The sequence below is a fragment of the Mytilus edulis genome, chromosome 8, assembly GCF_963676685.1.
Source record: "Mytilus edulis chromosome 8, xbMytEdul2.2, whole genome shotgun sequence".
NCBI classification, from domain to species: Eukaryota; Metazoa; Mollusca; class Bivalvia; order Mytilida; family Mytilidae; genus Mytilus; species Mytilus edulis.
Window position 1 is genome coordinate 39,058,269 of NC_092351.1, and position 15,947 is coordinate 39,074,215.

Sequence of the window (15,947 nt, forward strand, 5' to 3'; positions counted from 1 at the left end):
AAAAAAATACCAGGCGGTGCCCTATAGAAATGTAATTTAACCCAATGTATTGAATAGAAAGACATCTTACAGAATAATAAGATATACTATCAAAACTATAGAATCGCTACAGTATGTTAAACACATTATGATGTTATATCACTTGTTGATTTATATGTACATGGTAAATACTACACTATGAAGATGATTAAGATTAAAGATAAAAAGACGCATATATAAAGTTGTCATCGACGTCTGCTGGTATTCGTCATTATTCAACATGTGTTTAACTGTAAAATTGTATAAAAACCAATTGGTGAAATGGATTTAAATTTCCTGATAATTATCAGGAGTTACTGCGATTTATTATTTCGATGTAAATCACGATGGGTATGGTTGTCCTGCGAGAGAACGTTCTGTGCTGGTGATTTGGTCCTGTCAGGTGCTGGTGGGTCCTGATTCTGTGCTGGTGGGTTTGTTTACATTGTATCAGAACGGCAATAAAACGACTGTTTTGATGCTTAATTTTTCTCTGATGCGTCATAAGTACCATGCAAAGTATATTACAACAATATTATATTGCAAAAGTCGTGCAAGTTCGTTAAACGGAATTGTCCTAACGCTGTGCTGGTGATAAGAAAAACGGTCCTGGTTCTGTGCTCCTATGTCCTGATTCTATGCCTTTATATTTTAGTTAAAAGTGGCATATATTCAAGATCATTGATGCTGTACTGTTATTGGCTAATTAACTGTTGTCTGCTTTCTTGAAATTGACATTGTTGTGAATCTGTTTACTGTTATTATGAGAGAAAAAATACCCCTATATTTTTTTTTTTTTTAATTAACTGTAATCTTATTTATTGGCCTGTTAATGGAACCCTTCTTGCACCCTTTTAAGATCAGAAAATATGTTTACGATTTTCGGGATTACGATCATTTTGCAAGATCACCAAAATACGTTGTAAATTATACAATACTTATATAAAGTAGATGATGTGGTGTGTTTGTTGTCAATGGAAAAATTTCCATAAGAAACCAAAGGAAGTATGTGTTAACAACCATACGTCATCGTACGACCTTCAACAATAAACCATAAACTAAAAATGTAAAAGGTTTTGCTGGAGAGCAAAAATAGAGAACAAAGGACTTTCTGAGCGTTTGAATCATATGTCTTTAACAGCATAAAACACATTTGTTTGTGAACAATTTAGATCTGACTATAAGAATGACAATAGTATTGCGGGTTTATTTGTTTGGTTTTTTTTTTTTTTGGGGGGGGGGGGGGGGGATGGGGGATAAGTTAGAGCGAGATTACAGTGAAAGTTTTAAGCTTGGCATAGTTTCTCGTAAGATTTAAAAGTTGTATTTTAAAAGAAAAATGTATCTTATAGCTATTAAGGTTCACTTGCTGTATCTGTAAGATTTTTTCAACATAATTTTTTTGTCTGAACGGTTATCAGGTATATTTTTTCGAAAGTTCGATAGAACACTAAAAAAAAATCACTATTTTATGAAAGGGCAGACTAGAATATGTCAGAGAATGAAGACGAGATAACCTTTGTACAGAGATTTTTGTTATGTTTAGCATGGGATCAACACAAGGGAACATTATCCTTAAAGATCTATTTAAAAGTATTTGAAACTACCGTTTGCTTTGTTAATTGTGCCTTCAATTTCAAAAATTAAAATATCTCCTAGCTTCATACTACCAATTGAGTATAAAACAAGTATATAAGTTTAAAAAAGAAATTTTTAGATTAAACACCTACATTTAACTTTAAAAGGTCATAACAGTTTAATACAATACAAATCTACACACAAAAAAAACTGGCTTAATTTCAACTGGTTATCAACCCGAATCGCTATAAGATCATATATAAGCTCACCTGTGTCGAGGGGTCGTGTGAGGTTCATGTATTGTCTTGGCGTTCGAAAGATCTTTTCTTAAATTATTTGACCAAATGTTACCAAATGATTTTTCAAGAGTGAATCTAGGAAAAACAATATTCATCAACAAACATGACCACTGTCTGTTAAAATGTATTCGAGTTTTTAGTTACAGCCGATTCCATTCAGTATGTAGGCAAAGGTAATATCTTTGGTTAGCTTGCTTGTTAGCTAAACCGTGAAGTCATTGTTATGTAAGGTATACTACCCTCCTTTCGAAGTAGCCTGGTCCTACAGACAGAAAGATGTGTCATTTGTCGGACTAGTCTACTCTTAAAGTAGGGTAGTTTACATAACCTAACAATTACTTTTCTGTTCAGCAAGCAAGATAACCAAAGATATTCCCTTTGTCTACACACTCATTGAAATCGGCTTTAATATTGCAAAAGTTCAAGCAATTAGGGCAAAACTTACCGAGTAAAAAAAATCAAAAGGCCAATGTCTATCTACCTTGCACATTTTAGAAAATTCAGATCAGATAACGAAACTGGGTCCAGCAACATTTATAAGCAATTTAAGATTTTGACCCTCACAGTTTCCATTCACCACAAATATTCTCGTTACAACGAATCATTTTAAATACAAAAATACCAGTTACAGCCTTTTGTTTATCTATTAATATATGTATACGGATAAAGTTATGAAAGGCAGCAGGGTCACCAGGGTGAGGAGTCCATGTCATCTGAAATAAATGCTAAGCATAGATCTAGAAAGCGACAGATAATCATGACATTAAAAAAACTCTCTTCTTTTCGACTTTTTTCGAACAAATTGACACATAAAATGAATTATATAGTATTGTGGAATTTTCAACTTGTGTTCAATTCATTGGTTACACCTTTTACTAGGATAACAATCCTGTCAAGTATGAGCTGGGAAAAATATTTCAGAAAAGAAGATGGAAATGTGAAAGTTTCCGTGCGTCAGGTGCAACAGCATACGAACAGCTAACATGCCTCGTCAGGGTGGAAGCTAAAAAGTCCACGAAAATTTGATTTAAAACCTTTATTCGTTCCAACAAAGTTATTGAGATTTTGTTGAGGATTTAATCATCTACGACAACAAGATTTTTTTTTTTAGAATTTACAGCTCTTCTATAAATATATGCAAAGCAAACCATTGATCAAATTGCTTGCTATGGTTGTTTGGATGTTTGTAAACGACAAGTAAGTAGTCTGTTTACTATATACTAGAATTTGTTTGGACAATAAACATTAACTATAATTCCTGTCAGTTTGTATTTGTCCAAACAAATCCCAGTATGTATTGAAACTCCGCCTACCTCAAAACATCCAAGCAAACATAGCAAGCAAGTCAATCAAAGTTTTTTTTGCATGCTTTTATAGAAGAGTTGCACTATATAATGCAAAGAAGCGTTTAAGTCTTTCGCCAAAAAATACTATCAATTTCTTTTTGTCCTATGTAAACTTCCGTACCATTTCCTTCCATTCATGATCATTAAATTGAACTGTAAAATATTTCTTGGTACCTTCTTAATTCCTTTATAAGTCTTATGTATACATAATTATGACAATAACTGTTGTGAGCACAAGATTTACTGCACACTTTTAAAGTTCTGCTTCATCAAACATTAAAATGTGAACTTAAGTTTTGAGACTTTTTTAATCGACACGATTGGAATTTTTGTATATGAGAACATGGTTTATCTATTAGTTGAAAATGCGGCTTTGAATAGCTTTCAGTACCTGCGAGCATTCGTTGTTCAATAATGTGTGTCTTTTCGTTATTATTTTACGTGATAAATTGTTGTGTTGGTACACCACTGTAACAATGAAGGAGGAAATGAGGAGGGTTGGTTGGGTGGAAGTGGGGAGGGGTATGCGGAGCGCTAACAAACATGTCTATGCGGCATGGGCTTTGATCATTGTTGAAGCATCAATGTAAGGGGCATTTAATATCTTAATAAAACTATTCTTATTTTAGATACTATATATTGTTATCTGATATTGGACGAAAGATGTTGCCCTTTTATGTAATTATGTAATTAAGGAATGACTGTAATATTTTTTCTGTCTATTCGAAATAACATAAAAAATGTGGTGCACACTGAATAACGCGCGTAGCGGGTTATTTAACAGTGTGCACCACATTTTTTATGTTATTTCGAATAGACAGAAAAAAATATTACAGTCATTTCTTATAATTTAATTCTAAATTCCATTTCAATCCGTAGAAAACCACGAAAAAACGTTAATGACGTCACGGTCACATGACTAAATTATGTCTATGGGATGATAACAAAATAACCAATCAACGCGTCTTCAGCCAATCAGAAGACGCGTTACATTCTAAATTAAATTATTACAAGTTACGATCATTTGAAAACACATATTAAACACCCAAATGGATGCACAAGAGCTAAAATAGGAGTCATAGATCCTATTGACAACAATTATCTGCCCAATTTTATTGATTTTGTAACATTTGTTACAAATATGACCAACTTCTTATCCAAAATCACCAGCACCGTATCAGGACCCACCAGCACAATGACAGGACCCACCAGCACAGTATCAGGACATGAATAAATTGAGAAAAGGCTAAATTTTAATAAATTGCAATGTTTTTTCACAAAATAGTTTTGCCGTGTGGATTGCGGTATGGAAAGCGGACTCTATGAGCATTTTTGTTTTATATTTTCTGAAATTAGCACTTTTGTGTTACGCTTACTGAAACAGTTTAGAGGGTCAACTTTTTAATGGTTTACATATGAACCCATAAGAAACAAAATTGAAAAATCTCAACTGTTTTCTTCCATTTTTTATGAGTGAAAACGTCAAAAATCATCATTTTCGTCTTTGTTTACATTTTTTCATTGGTCACCAGCACCCGTCAGGACCGAATCACAAGCACAGAACGTTCTCTCGCAGGACAACCATACCCACCGTGTCAATGTTAATATAAAATCTAAAATTAAAATGATAATTTTCAGACACTTGAATGAGGATCAGTTGTCTTAATTCAAGAATAATATATAATGTCACGTTACGACAAATCGAACTCTTGTCGCGATATTTTGTCAGTTTTGTCTTACGAAATCTTAAAAAGTATGAATATACATGAATTGCATAAGAGGAAACCGATTTTTTTTTACAAAATATTTATGCCTACACAAATGTTCTTTTTTTGGTCCATATCTAGCAATTGAAATCATACACCAAATACATTGATGATGTTACTTTTCGTTATTTTTTGTACAAAACTCGAATGTGAGTCAGGACGAACATCCTATTAGAAAAACTATGATACATAGCCACAGATTTGTCAAAAACATGAAAGAGTATACGGACATTTTCCATTCTGATAACTTTTATAATTATAAACTTAATCAGTCTAAAACATGAATCTATATATTGTACTGAAAATTCTCCCAACAACTAATTTTCAAAGAAGTATTCAGAAAAATACCGCAAAAGTCCAGCAAACGTGAAAGAATCAAACTGTCGAACACATCAACCAACGTAACGAAAGGAAAACAAATGTCATATTCCTTATTTGGTACATCAATTTTTATCGAGGAAACTAAGTAGATTTTCACCTGATTTGAATGCTAGCAAAGACTTTCACATACCGGATAGTTGTGTTTAGTTCCGTCATATTGACAAAATTGGGTCAACAACCAAAACTGACATAATTGGTTATAATTAACTTGCCAATACCTGTGATCTAGCAGCAATAACTGTGTTAACAAACACCAAATTCAAAGAATATTTAAGACTTGTATCTTTCCTTATTTAACTACATCAAGTAAATTAGAAAATCGCAAAAATAACTAACAGTGACGTGGACTAGAAAGGACAAAACGCGAAATTAAGTATCCGCGAAAATAAGTTGGTTTACGGTAACACATTTTCATTAGTTTATCTAGTTTAAGCTAAATGGAATTTGAGGATTGTTATTGAAAAATCCTACTATTATCATGATTATGTCTTTTAGGGTCTAGCAGCTACTTCTGTAAGGAAAACATCGAATCTAAACCCCATATTTCTGTACAAGCATGAAGGAATTCTAAAACATGCGTCGCAGAACTGCATAGGGTTATTATACGTCAGGTTTAATATAATAAAATGTTTTAAGAATTACAGAAAATAGAATATATACTAGCTGGAGCTCTAAAGCATGCACCACAGTTTAAATATTTAAATGATTGAATAAACATATATGAATAAACATACAATATGAATATGGTTTCGAGTTTAGGTGTTATACCTACGGAAGCGTATTAGCGCCACACATTTTTTTTTCATCTTTCTTCCTTTGTTTGCGTTAAACGCAAACCTTTTGTGTTACAACGCAAACCTTTGTGATATAACACAAACCTTTGCGAACGCAAACATTTGCGAAATAACGCAAACATTGGTTTTATCTTATTTCTTATTTAAGATTGGCTGTATATATTAAAATTTATCACCTTTGTAGTAATTGCAAAGTAAAATGCTTGAATAATTAGATCATATCATTGACTAATAATGAGCAGAATAATATAAGAAGATGCGGTATGAGTGCCAATAAGAAAACTCTCCATTTAATTAGTCACTATTCGTAAAAGAAAACCATCATAGGCCAAAGTACGGTCTTCAACAGAGAGCATTGTCTCACACTGAACAACAAACTATAAAGGCCCCCAAAAACGATATCCTTGTTACTACTAATTATATATTACAAAGAAAATTGAGTAAATTGAGGTTATACCTAAGAAAAAAAATCAACCCTGCTAATATAGCTATAACCGTATATAAATATACTTCTAAAGTAAGCTCTCGTTTGAGAACTGTGTAAAGTAGGTTAGATTCAAACAAACTACCCTTTGGCAATAAATGTATAGAATGAAGATGTTTTATTAATAAAATTATGTTCTCTCTATTCAAATTGCTACCCAAGCATCTTAAAAATACTTCATTATATTGAAATGAAAATTCAATGACTTTCTATCAAAGAATCTTGATCATATTCTGAGATTTAAAAAAAATGTTTCCTTATTAATAATTCATTTTAAAGCAGAAAGATCATCTTGTCTATTTGACTTGGAGGTTTCACAATTGTATGACATTATTTTTGATCTTTCAATTTAAATATGACTATAAACTAAACTATCTATTTTCTTGTTAAATTATATACTTTTCTGATGCACAAATCAGTCTTAATTTATGTTTAATTGCACTTCAAGTATTCCTTTATTCCAATGCATATTTATTATAATGATTTGGCCTTGTATGTATGTTTCTTTTTTTTATCTACTAGTAAATCACATCCGAAATGAATGACAGATGGACATATATACAAAACTTAATTAATAATTGAAATCAAGATATTTGCGATATAACGCAAAGGTTCGCGTTATAACGCAAATATAGGAAGAAAAATAAAAATAAAATGTGTGGCGCTAATACGCTTCCGTATATAACACCAAAAACATTTATTTTTTTCCGTAATAAAGTTAGTAGGAAGACAGTGATTGGAAAAGAATTAAATGAATGCGGTTGGTTAACAAATGAAATAGTTATATGAAAAGTATATTGCATTTGTAGTACATGATATCACATTTTTTTTTAATTCGACGACAAATCAAAGTTTGACATGCACGTGTTGGATGGAAGATGAATACAATATGCTGTGGGGACCATCTCAATATGTACAAATGCTAAATATTTTTGTTACTGGTCTGGGCCTGTTTGATATCTCTGTAAAAACATCTTAAACAATTACATTTATCAAAGCACGCAGAAGAAGATAAAATTTATTTTTAAAGAACCAGAAAATGTTCAATAAGTACATTTTTTGATAAATAGATATAAGTCTTGTGATTAATTTATCTTGTTTTAACATCTTGTAAAAAAAAAAGGGTAAAAGGATGTAGTTGTATATATAACAAAGCCATAAAGGGACACACACAAAAATATTCATGATCTCGGATTAGTAATCCGTGATATGGAATTGACAATCCCTGATCTCAAATTGCTAGTTTATGATCTCGGAATGATTATCCGTGATCTGTGATTTTTTATCTGTGATCTCAGATTAATAATCTGTGATCTCGGAGTGATATTCCGTTCTATGCATGTTTATTTCATAAGAGCAGTCATCAACGAATGTTTCTGCAGTTCTAAGAAACAAGTAACACACAGTATCAAAACAGACTACAAAGTGCAACATATCTTACTCAGGAATAAAGTACCTTAGCCGTATTTGGAAAAACTTTTAGGAATTTGGGTCCTCAATGCTCTTCAAATTCGTACTTTGTTTGGCCTTTTTAACTTTTTGGGGTTCGAGTGTCATTGATGATTTTTTTGTAGAAGAAACGTGCGTCTGGTGTAAATACAAAATTTAATTCTGGTATCTATGATGAGTTTATTTGCAATCACTGGGTCGATGTCACTGCCGGTGGAGTTTTCATTCCCCGCGGGGATCACCAGTCCAGTAGTCAGCACTTATGTGCTGACATGAATAATCCTTGATATGGTCATATTTATAAATTAACTGTTTACAAAACTTTTGAATTTTGTTAAATACTTAGGATTTTCTACCTAAGGAATATATTATCTTAGCTGGATTTGGCAAAACTTTTAGGAATTTGGTCTTCAATGATCTTCAACTTCACACTTTATATGGCCTTTTTAACTCTCGATTTGGATTCGAGCGTCACTGATGAGTCTTTTGTAGACGAAACGTGCGTTTGGCGTAAATACAAATTTTAATCCTTGTATCTATGGTGTCATATTCCTGTACCAAGTCAGGAATATGACAGTTCTTGTCCATTCGTTTTTTGGTGAGTTTATTTTATACTATTTGTTTGAATACCGAAAACAATAATGATGGGATACACTCTAATAAAAGAAATGCATTCATTTATTATTCTTTAATGAACAAATAGTACTTCAAAAAAACTTTAAAATCAAAAACATGGAATGAAATATTTGCATACGGATTAAAACAATCTTTTAAAGGAGGGTACAAGTTATCTCAAATTATGCCTTATTCATTGAAGAAGTTGAAAACTGGAATATGTCTGACGATAACTCACAATTATTTAGAAATAATGATTTCAGCTCTTTAGGTAATATTAAGACTATTCTTTTATGGAACTTTTTGGTCATAAATTCAGGATCCTAATGCTTCTATGTAATAATTCATCCCTGACTTTCAAATATTAAGGTTTGAGTTCTCTTGGTAATCCATAAAAGCGCTTCAGTCACACCAAAAACTTTTCTTTACATCCCATAAAGAACAATACGAAAGCCAAACCTTGTCTTTAACCTTACTTAGGTTTAACAACATTTTAGAGAGTTCAAAGTAAATCGTGAAAAAAACAATAATGAACAAAATTTCTGTCAAAACCATAAACTTTCTAGAAAAAAATGTAAGATGCAACAAATCTTAAGATTCCTGACCTGAGATGTGTACATGACAATTTGGTTGAAATTTTTTATTAGTCAGAACTCTATTACTTTAAAATCTAAATGACTGAAAAGAATACACATTAAAATAACTTACACAAAAGCATTGCACCTAGATATCTTGTTTTAAAGACAAGAAATAAATAAATCTACACTTTTCATGTGAAAAATGATATTCATTAAAGAGAGGCAATTTGAAGGCTTTTTATTTTCTGTGTTCTGGAAATGCCATGTGATTTATAAGTTCCTCAAGATAAATAACCTAGTCGGTTTTTAATTATTAAAAAAAGTTTCAGACATACATTCACTATTATGCAAACCTTGACTCAATATATTGTCGGGAATGGTAGGTTTTAAAAACGAAAATAGTGGATTGTTTTTAGGTATAACGTCGGTAAGTTTATAATTATACATAACTATGTACATAAATGGATACATTGAACAGAGCATCTATCTGTATAAGAACATATTTGATATTGTTTTTAAATTTGTCTTCTTTGAAAAAAACCTGCATGCAATTGTATTTGTTTCAATATTGCGGTCTAACATGACACATTGCCACCATTCATATAACACTCTGAAAAGAAACAAAATGTTTGATAGTATTACCATTTGATATTCATTGACCAAAAAAAAATGTAAAGCAATGTTTTCGGTTTTACAGTTTCTGTATTTAGTAATAGCATCATCCTACATAGTATGATAATATGACAGTTTTTCGTATTTTTTATCGGGTTTTTTTTTCTGTTGTGTGTGATATACATAAACATTTGGGCTCTTTGATGTCTAGATATTGCATGATCGCCATCTAGCAAAGACTCTTGTTAAATATGTGCTAGGGAATTTTATGAGAGTATTTGCCGGTATGAAAACTTCATTCGTACAGAAGATATTCGTAATAGATTTTGATTAATAGACTATTCATTGGGTGCTATGAATAATAAAAACGATAAAAAATGATAGAAATATTTTTAAAAAACCAACTTTTACTTAAATATATTTGTATCATCTGTTTGCAGTTTACTACAAAAATATTGGGAGTTTATCTTTAAACAATAAACAAATGTCCTACAAAATCTTTACCTGATGAAGAAACATCCTTGTTCAATTCATTTAGTACTAATTCTGGTGTTAGTCTCTTCCTATAGTCCAGGTCAAGAAGACCTATCAATATTGGGAGTATGTACGGTGGTATTTTATCAACTTTGTCCAACGACTGGCGATTAATCTAGTTTAAAATAAATAAACTGTTTTAATGAAAACCAAAAAAGGGTTTTTTCCCACTGAAATAGCAAAAAAGTATATTTAACATAATTTCACAAAGGGATCGTAAGGATTATGTGTGATATGGTGAAACTTTTATATTGCATTCTTGTTACTAACGATTTGACCAATCCCTGAAACCCCATGAACAAAGTCATTCTTTAGTCAAGCTACAACATCCTTACTTGTTAATAGCTTTATAACAACTTCTGGAAACAACTTCATGTTATTGGTTATACGCCATTTTTCAGAAACCCCACGAACTAAGCCATATTCGAATTGTAACTAGCCACTTAAATTAAAGATTACCAACTTTGGCATTGGGCATTATTTAGACCTATATGTTCTTGTCGTATACATCATTGTAAGAGTCGATCAATCGATCAATAATTAAATAAACGAATGAACCAAAAAGCATCTGCTTACAGTTATTTTCAAACATGTCCAAATAACTCATTAAATGCAAATATCTCACATAAAAATATAATTGAGCTTACATATTGTTTCATTTTCTCTCTGGTAGAGTTCAGATTGTCCTGAGTGACTTTGCCATTGATGTGTGGATTCTTTTTGGTCAATAAATTGAAAAGTATCATACCAAGCTGCCAGCTGTCCCATGCAACAAGAAGACTCTTTACTTGCCCATCAAACTTTAAAGATAAATATCTGTTTAGCATCCTCTGTTCCAGGTCTGGAGGACAGAGATATGCAGTAATTGGTCCTGAAAAGTACAAAATTGCTATTATTGTATAAGTGTATATCGTAATTTAAGAGACAAAAAATCCAATATACTTTGTTTTGAGTATCCGTGATTTTGGAAATTTCGATTTGTATGCACTACTAATGTTTCAAATCTGAATTTGTTCAAGTACATGAACCAACTAACATTGCTACATCATCCAAATCTTATTTTTCTCTTTATTTAGATATTTATAAATTTGTAACGAAAATGAAAACTATTAAAAAAAATAAGTGTGTCTTTAACCCATAATCAGCTAGTCAGTTTGCAAGTCCAGTCTACATATATATTAAGTTTTGATTAGACTAAATATATATGTATGTATATATATATATATATATATATATATGATGTGTACAAGAAATGTGTGTACCAGATGTAAGTTTGTACAAATTATAATTTGTACAGGGTTTTTGTACAAGTTATAAGTTTTTTGAGACATACCTTCTTGCACCAGGTAATGAAGGTTTATCTTCTAAGATGTATCAGTTTAATTTTTTTAAATTCAAATTGATATACTTCAACCTAACATTTAGTGCTATTCTCCTTGTCCTCAAACTGGAAATAAGTACACCTGAATTGTTTAAATTCTAGTTTTATTTTTCTCCTTATACCAAAATCATATCCACAAAAAGTCTTTTTGTGTTCTTATAATCTTATTTATATCAATGTTCAGTATAAGACTGAATCATATAGTTCTGAAAATATGACCGAAAAATACGAAACAAAAGAATGTATGCTTGCATCATCCATTTTTGTTCAGCAGGTCATAAAACACTGATATTTTGTACAAAAGATCTGTACAAATTATAATTTGTACAACATTACAACTTGTACACAACATATATATATAGTTTTTGTGTATGGTCGATTAAATAAGTAACACATACGTAAATGATTTTTGTCTGATTTCTGCATGATTGTTGAACCGAAGTCTATTATGACGACAGACGATGGATCATTGGGATCTCGTAACATAACATTTGACACTGAAATATAGAAATCTTATCAAGTGATACGTGAATGTTTTTATGTTAAATTCAATTTTGCAATTATAAAATGTAATTTGTAATAAAAAGAAAAACAAAGCAACCTCATTATATAGACTTTTTAAATGGAATGAACCAGATTGATTGCCTTGTGTCTAATTAAAAAAAATGTCTGTTGAAGATTTGGGGAATCATAATTACAGCAATTTTACTCATTGATGTATAAGTGATATCCGTCAACATTCAATAGTAAAAAAATAACAGACAAGTAAGTGTCCTTATCCTTTATCTTATAACTACTGCACACTTAACATGAAAATAAATGATACAACAACAATACAACATGGCCGAGCTTTCATTCGTCAACAACACCAACAATAAGAGGTTTTTAACGTCTGCTTTCGTTGAACAAATATTTTCAGTCACTTTACATTTCGCCCTTTCAGAATTTAAAGACCTATGAGTAATCTCATAGTTCGTACACAAAAATTAAAATAACGATACGTCATTGGTTGAATTTCCATTGTTTAGAACGTTTTAAACCAATCATAACGTTTGGGGTATGCTTTTAAAAATATTACCCAGAATGCATAAGATTCTGAATCGGCGAATTGATACAGATGCTGTTCTTTCAATTGCTATAAGATTAATCATTAGATACGTTCATATGTTATCAATGTAAATAAAAACAACCCAAGATTGAATAATTAATAGATCCAACCACCTTGAATATTCTTTACTATTTTTACACATTGTTTAAGATCTTCGTGCTAACAGTTATGTATTGAAAAGTTAACAATTCTGTTAATTTAAATGACAGTATATATATATTGTAATTATGAATTATTGGTAGAACATGTAAACATAAGTTATTATGATATACATAAATGACAATATTAAAATTTGATAAATATTTAAACAGCTGTCTTTTGAGATCGACATCTTCAATGTGCAAATTTCAGATATATGACGTACATGTATTCTTGATTATTGCTTTCATTTGATCGCAATTATATGTTAAATGAATTATTTTCAGATTTTAAATGTTGATAACATATGTATGTATGTATAATTGTGAAGATCCGAAAAAATTTAAATAGAAATTATATGTTTTTGAAACTTTATGTGAAATTAAGCCAAATGACCATCAAATCTGCGATTCATGCAAATGAGAAGCCTGTGAAGGATGCTTCCTTTAATTTCGTAACAATTGCATTCATTCTTTCAATGGTAACTGGAAGAGCGATAAGGCAAAATGATTTTGCTTAAAGTAGTATGTATGACAAACAAACACAATATGACAATATAATTGCTCAAGCAAGCAACGACTATCCTAAAACTGTTTATATTGTGTTGTAATTTGAAAAAGCCTTCTTAGATGTTTAAATATAATCTTACATAATATGATATTTTCCATCTAAAATTTAAAAAATACAAACAAGAAACTAGGATGTATCATACAAGTATTTCAAAAACCGTAGTATTATTCAACCGAGTATTATTTTGGTATTGTATTTGTTCATTGAAATGGCTTATGTCATATCCGAATTTAAAAATTCTTTCATCCATTTCTAAAATGGAATTATTTACTACGTTAGTGCTATACCAAGATATATCAATTAAACGTCTGCGTCCGTAAGGACTTCCTCATTCAATTGTTTAATGCGTCAAATATTAAGTTATTCTCATATATTTTAAGGAATTGTAACCTATCAAATATGTACAGTTCGCTTTATACCAGTAAGAAAGTCAAATGTTCCTAGAAAGGCATTGAACTCCATTTCTGATGAAGACAATTAGTTACAGAGAAAATAAAAATATCAACAATTTTGGTACTTTAAAAAATGAAAAGAAAATCTAAGTATACTTTACATTTCAAGTCTTGATGGAATATGTCTTCCTTATGCAACTGGTATACTTTTGCAACCAATGAGTGGAACAATTGTATTTTATCATACAAGTTTCCTCTGTAAGAGGTCAACTCAACACCTGCAAATAAGAACATTATCAAAATGGTCTACCAAATAAAGTAATACTTGCTTAATATTTATAATTATCAAAAACATATATATATAATTATAATGATCTTGAAAAAGAACACTGATGTTATTCTATTTTGTTAGATTTTTTTATTGATATTATTTCTTTTGATATTTTTAATATTTTTACACTTTTTATATTATTGTATTTTCTGTTAACGTTTGTATTAAAAATTGTGAGTTTCTTTTTATTTCTATTACTTTTATTAAGTGTACTATTTATAAAGGGTATCCATATACTTTTCATTTAAATATAAATTAAGGGCGAAAAGTTGAATAATTTGCATAACACATTCAACTAACTAACCATCTATCATTTCCAATAACAGTGCTAAGTTGTCATCGTGCGCTAGTACTCCATACACCATGGGAACAAATCCTTTCGATTGCAATCTCAGGAGTGCTTGCATTTCCTCGTTTCTCCATTTCTTTTTTGGAATCTAGTTATTTAAATAAAAAGTGTAAAACTTAGATGAGACTTATGATAACCTTTATCAATGATATCAAGGTAAAGATTGCTAAATTGTATAATAACTTTGAGGGGATACGCTTCGGTAACATTGAATAGTTCTTTAACCTATAGAATATCCGACCAGGAAATGACTTTGTATTTTATCTTAGAAAGGGAAGAATCAATTACGTATCTGTTGAATGATTATTAAAAGCGATTGTTATACAAGTCAGAGGTTTGGCTAGCTATAAACCAGATTTAAATTACCATTTTCAACATGAAAAAAAGCTCGTACTAAGTTAGGAATATGACAGTTATTGTTCATTCGTTTGATGTCTTTGAGCTTTAGATTTTTGCCATTTGATTAGGGACTATCCGTTTTGAGTTTTCCTCGGAGTTTAGTATTTTTGTGATTTACCTCTTTTTTGGTCTTTGACACAGCTATTGTACAAATTTAATTTTACGTATCAAATTTGGAAGTTTGGCCAACCAAATCAAATGTCCTTAAATTCTGTAAATAATTCAACGTATGAAACAATCCGACTCCAGATTTTATTTACTTTATGCTGTTAATTTCTCCCAAAAAAATATATCATTAATATCAATAACTATGGTTCGAATTTTTATATTTTTTTATAAATCTGTGAGATAGTCATTGATGATCAAGTGAGGAGGGAAGATGTCGATATTTGTCTCCCAGTGGTAGCATTTCTTGTCTTTAACCCAAATGATTTATTTGATAAATAATAGCATTTTAAGTACAAATCATTATCATTAATGTAGCTCAAACAACTTATACTTTTTTCATCTTTTAAAAGGTTACTCGATTATTTGCATTACTCTTAGCATAAAGTTGTCAGTTGATCAATTTAGAGGGTATAAAAACCAGTGGTTAATTGTACAATTTTTACATAAAAAGAAATCATTGAATGTTTTAATGCCACAATTTATCGACACACTTATTGTCAGTTGGATGTGTATTGATTGACAATTGATTGTTGGAAAACAAAATTTATTTATAGTTGTAATAGATTTTCAACTCATTGAATGTTTTAATACCACAATTAAAACATGTTTAACTGAACGAATTATTAGGCCGGTACAATAACATTGTGTCTTTTTATT

The 15,947-nt window shown here is 30.5% G+C and overlaps 1 protein-coding gene across 1 annotated transcript in view; it reads right to left on the reverse strand.

Annotated features, from left to right (window-relative positions):
- Positions 1–8,788: 8,788 nt before the first annotated feature.
- Positions 8,789–15,947, reverse strand: part of LOC139485512 (uncharacterized) — a 36,439-nt gene continuing 29,280 nt past the window's right edge. Inside the window, exons 4-9 of the mRNA XM_071270042.1 lie at positions 14,679–14,811; positions 14,205–14,321; positions 12,234–12,332; positions 11,102–11,325; positions 10,425–10,569; positions 8,789–9,918 (exon numbers count right to left, since the gene is read on the reverse strand). Of these exons, the coding sequence (XP_071126143.1) occupies positions 9,884–9,918; positions 10,425–10,569; positions 11,102–11,325; positions 12,234–12,332; positions 14,205–14,321; positions 14,679–14,811 (753 nt within the window). The 3' untranslated portion in view covers positions 8,789–9,883. The remainder of the gene's footprint in view (positions 9,919–10,424; positions 10,570–11,101; positions 11,326–12,233; positions 12,333–14,204; positions 14,322–14,678; positions 14,812–15,947) is intronic.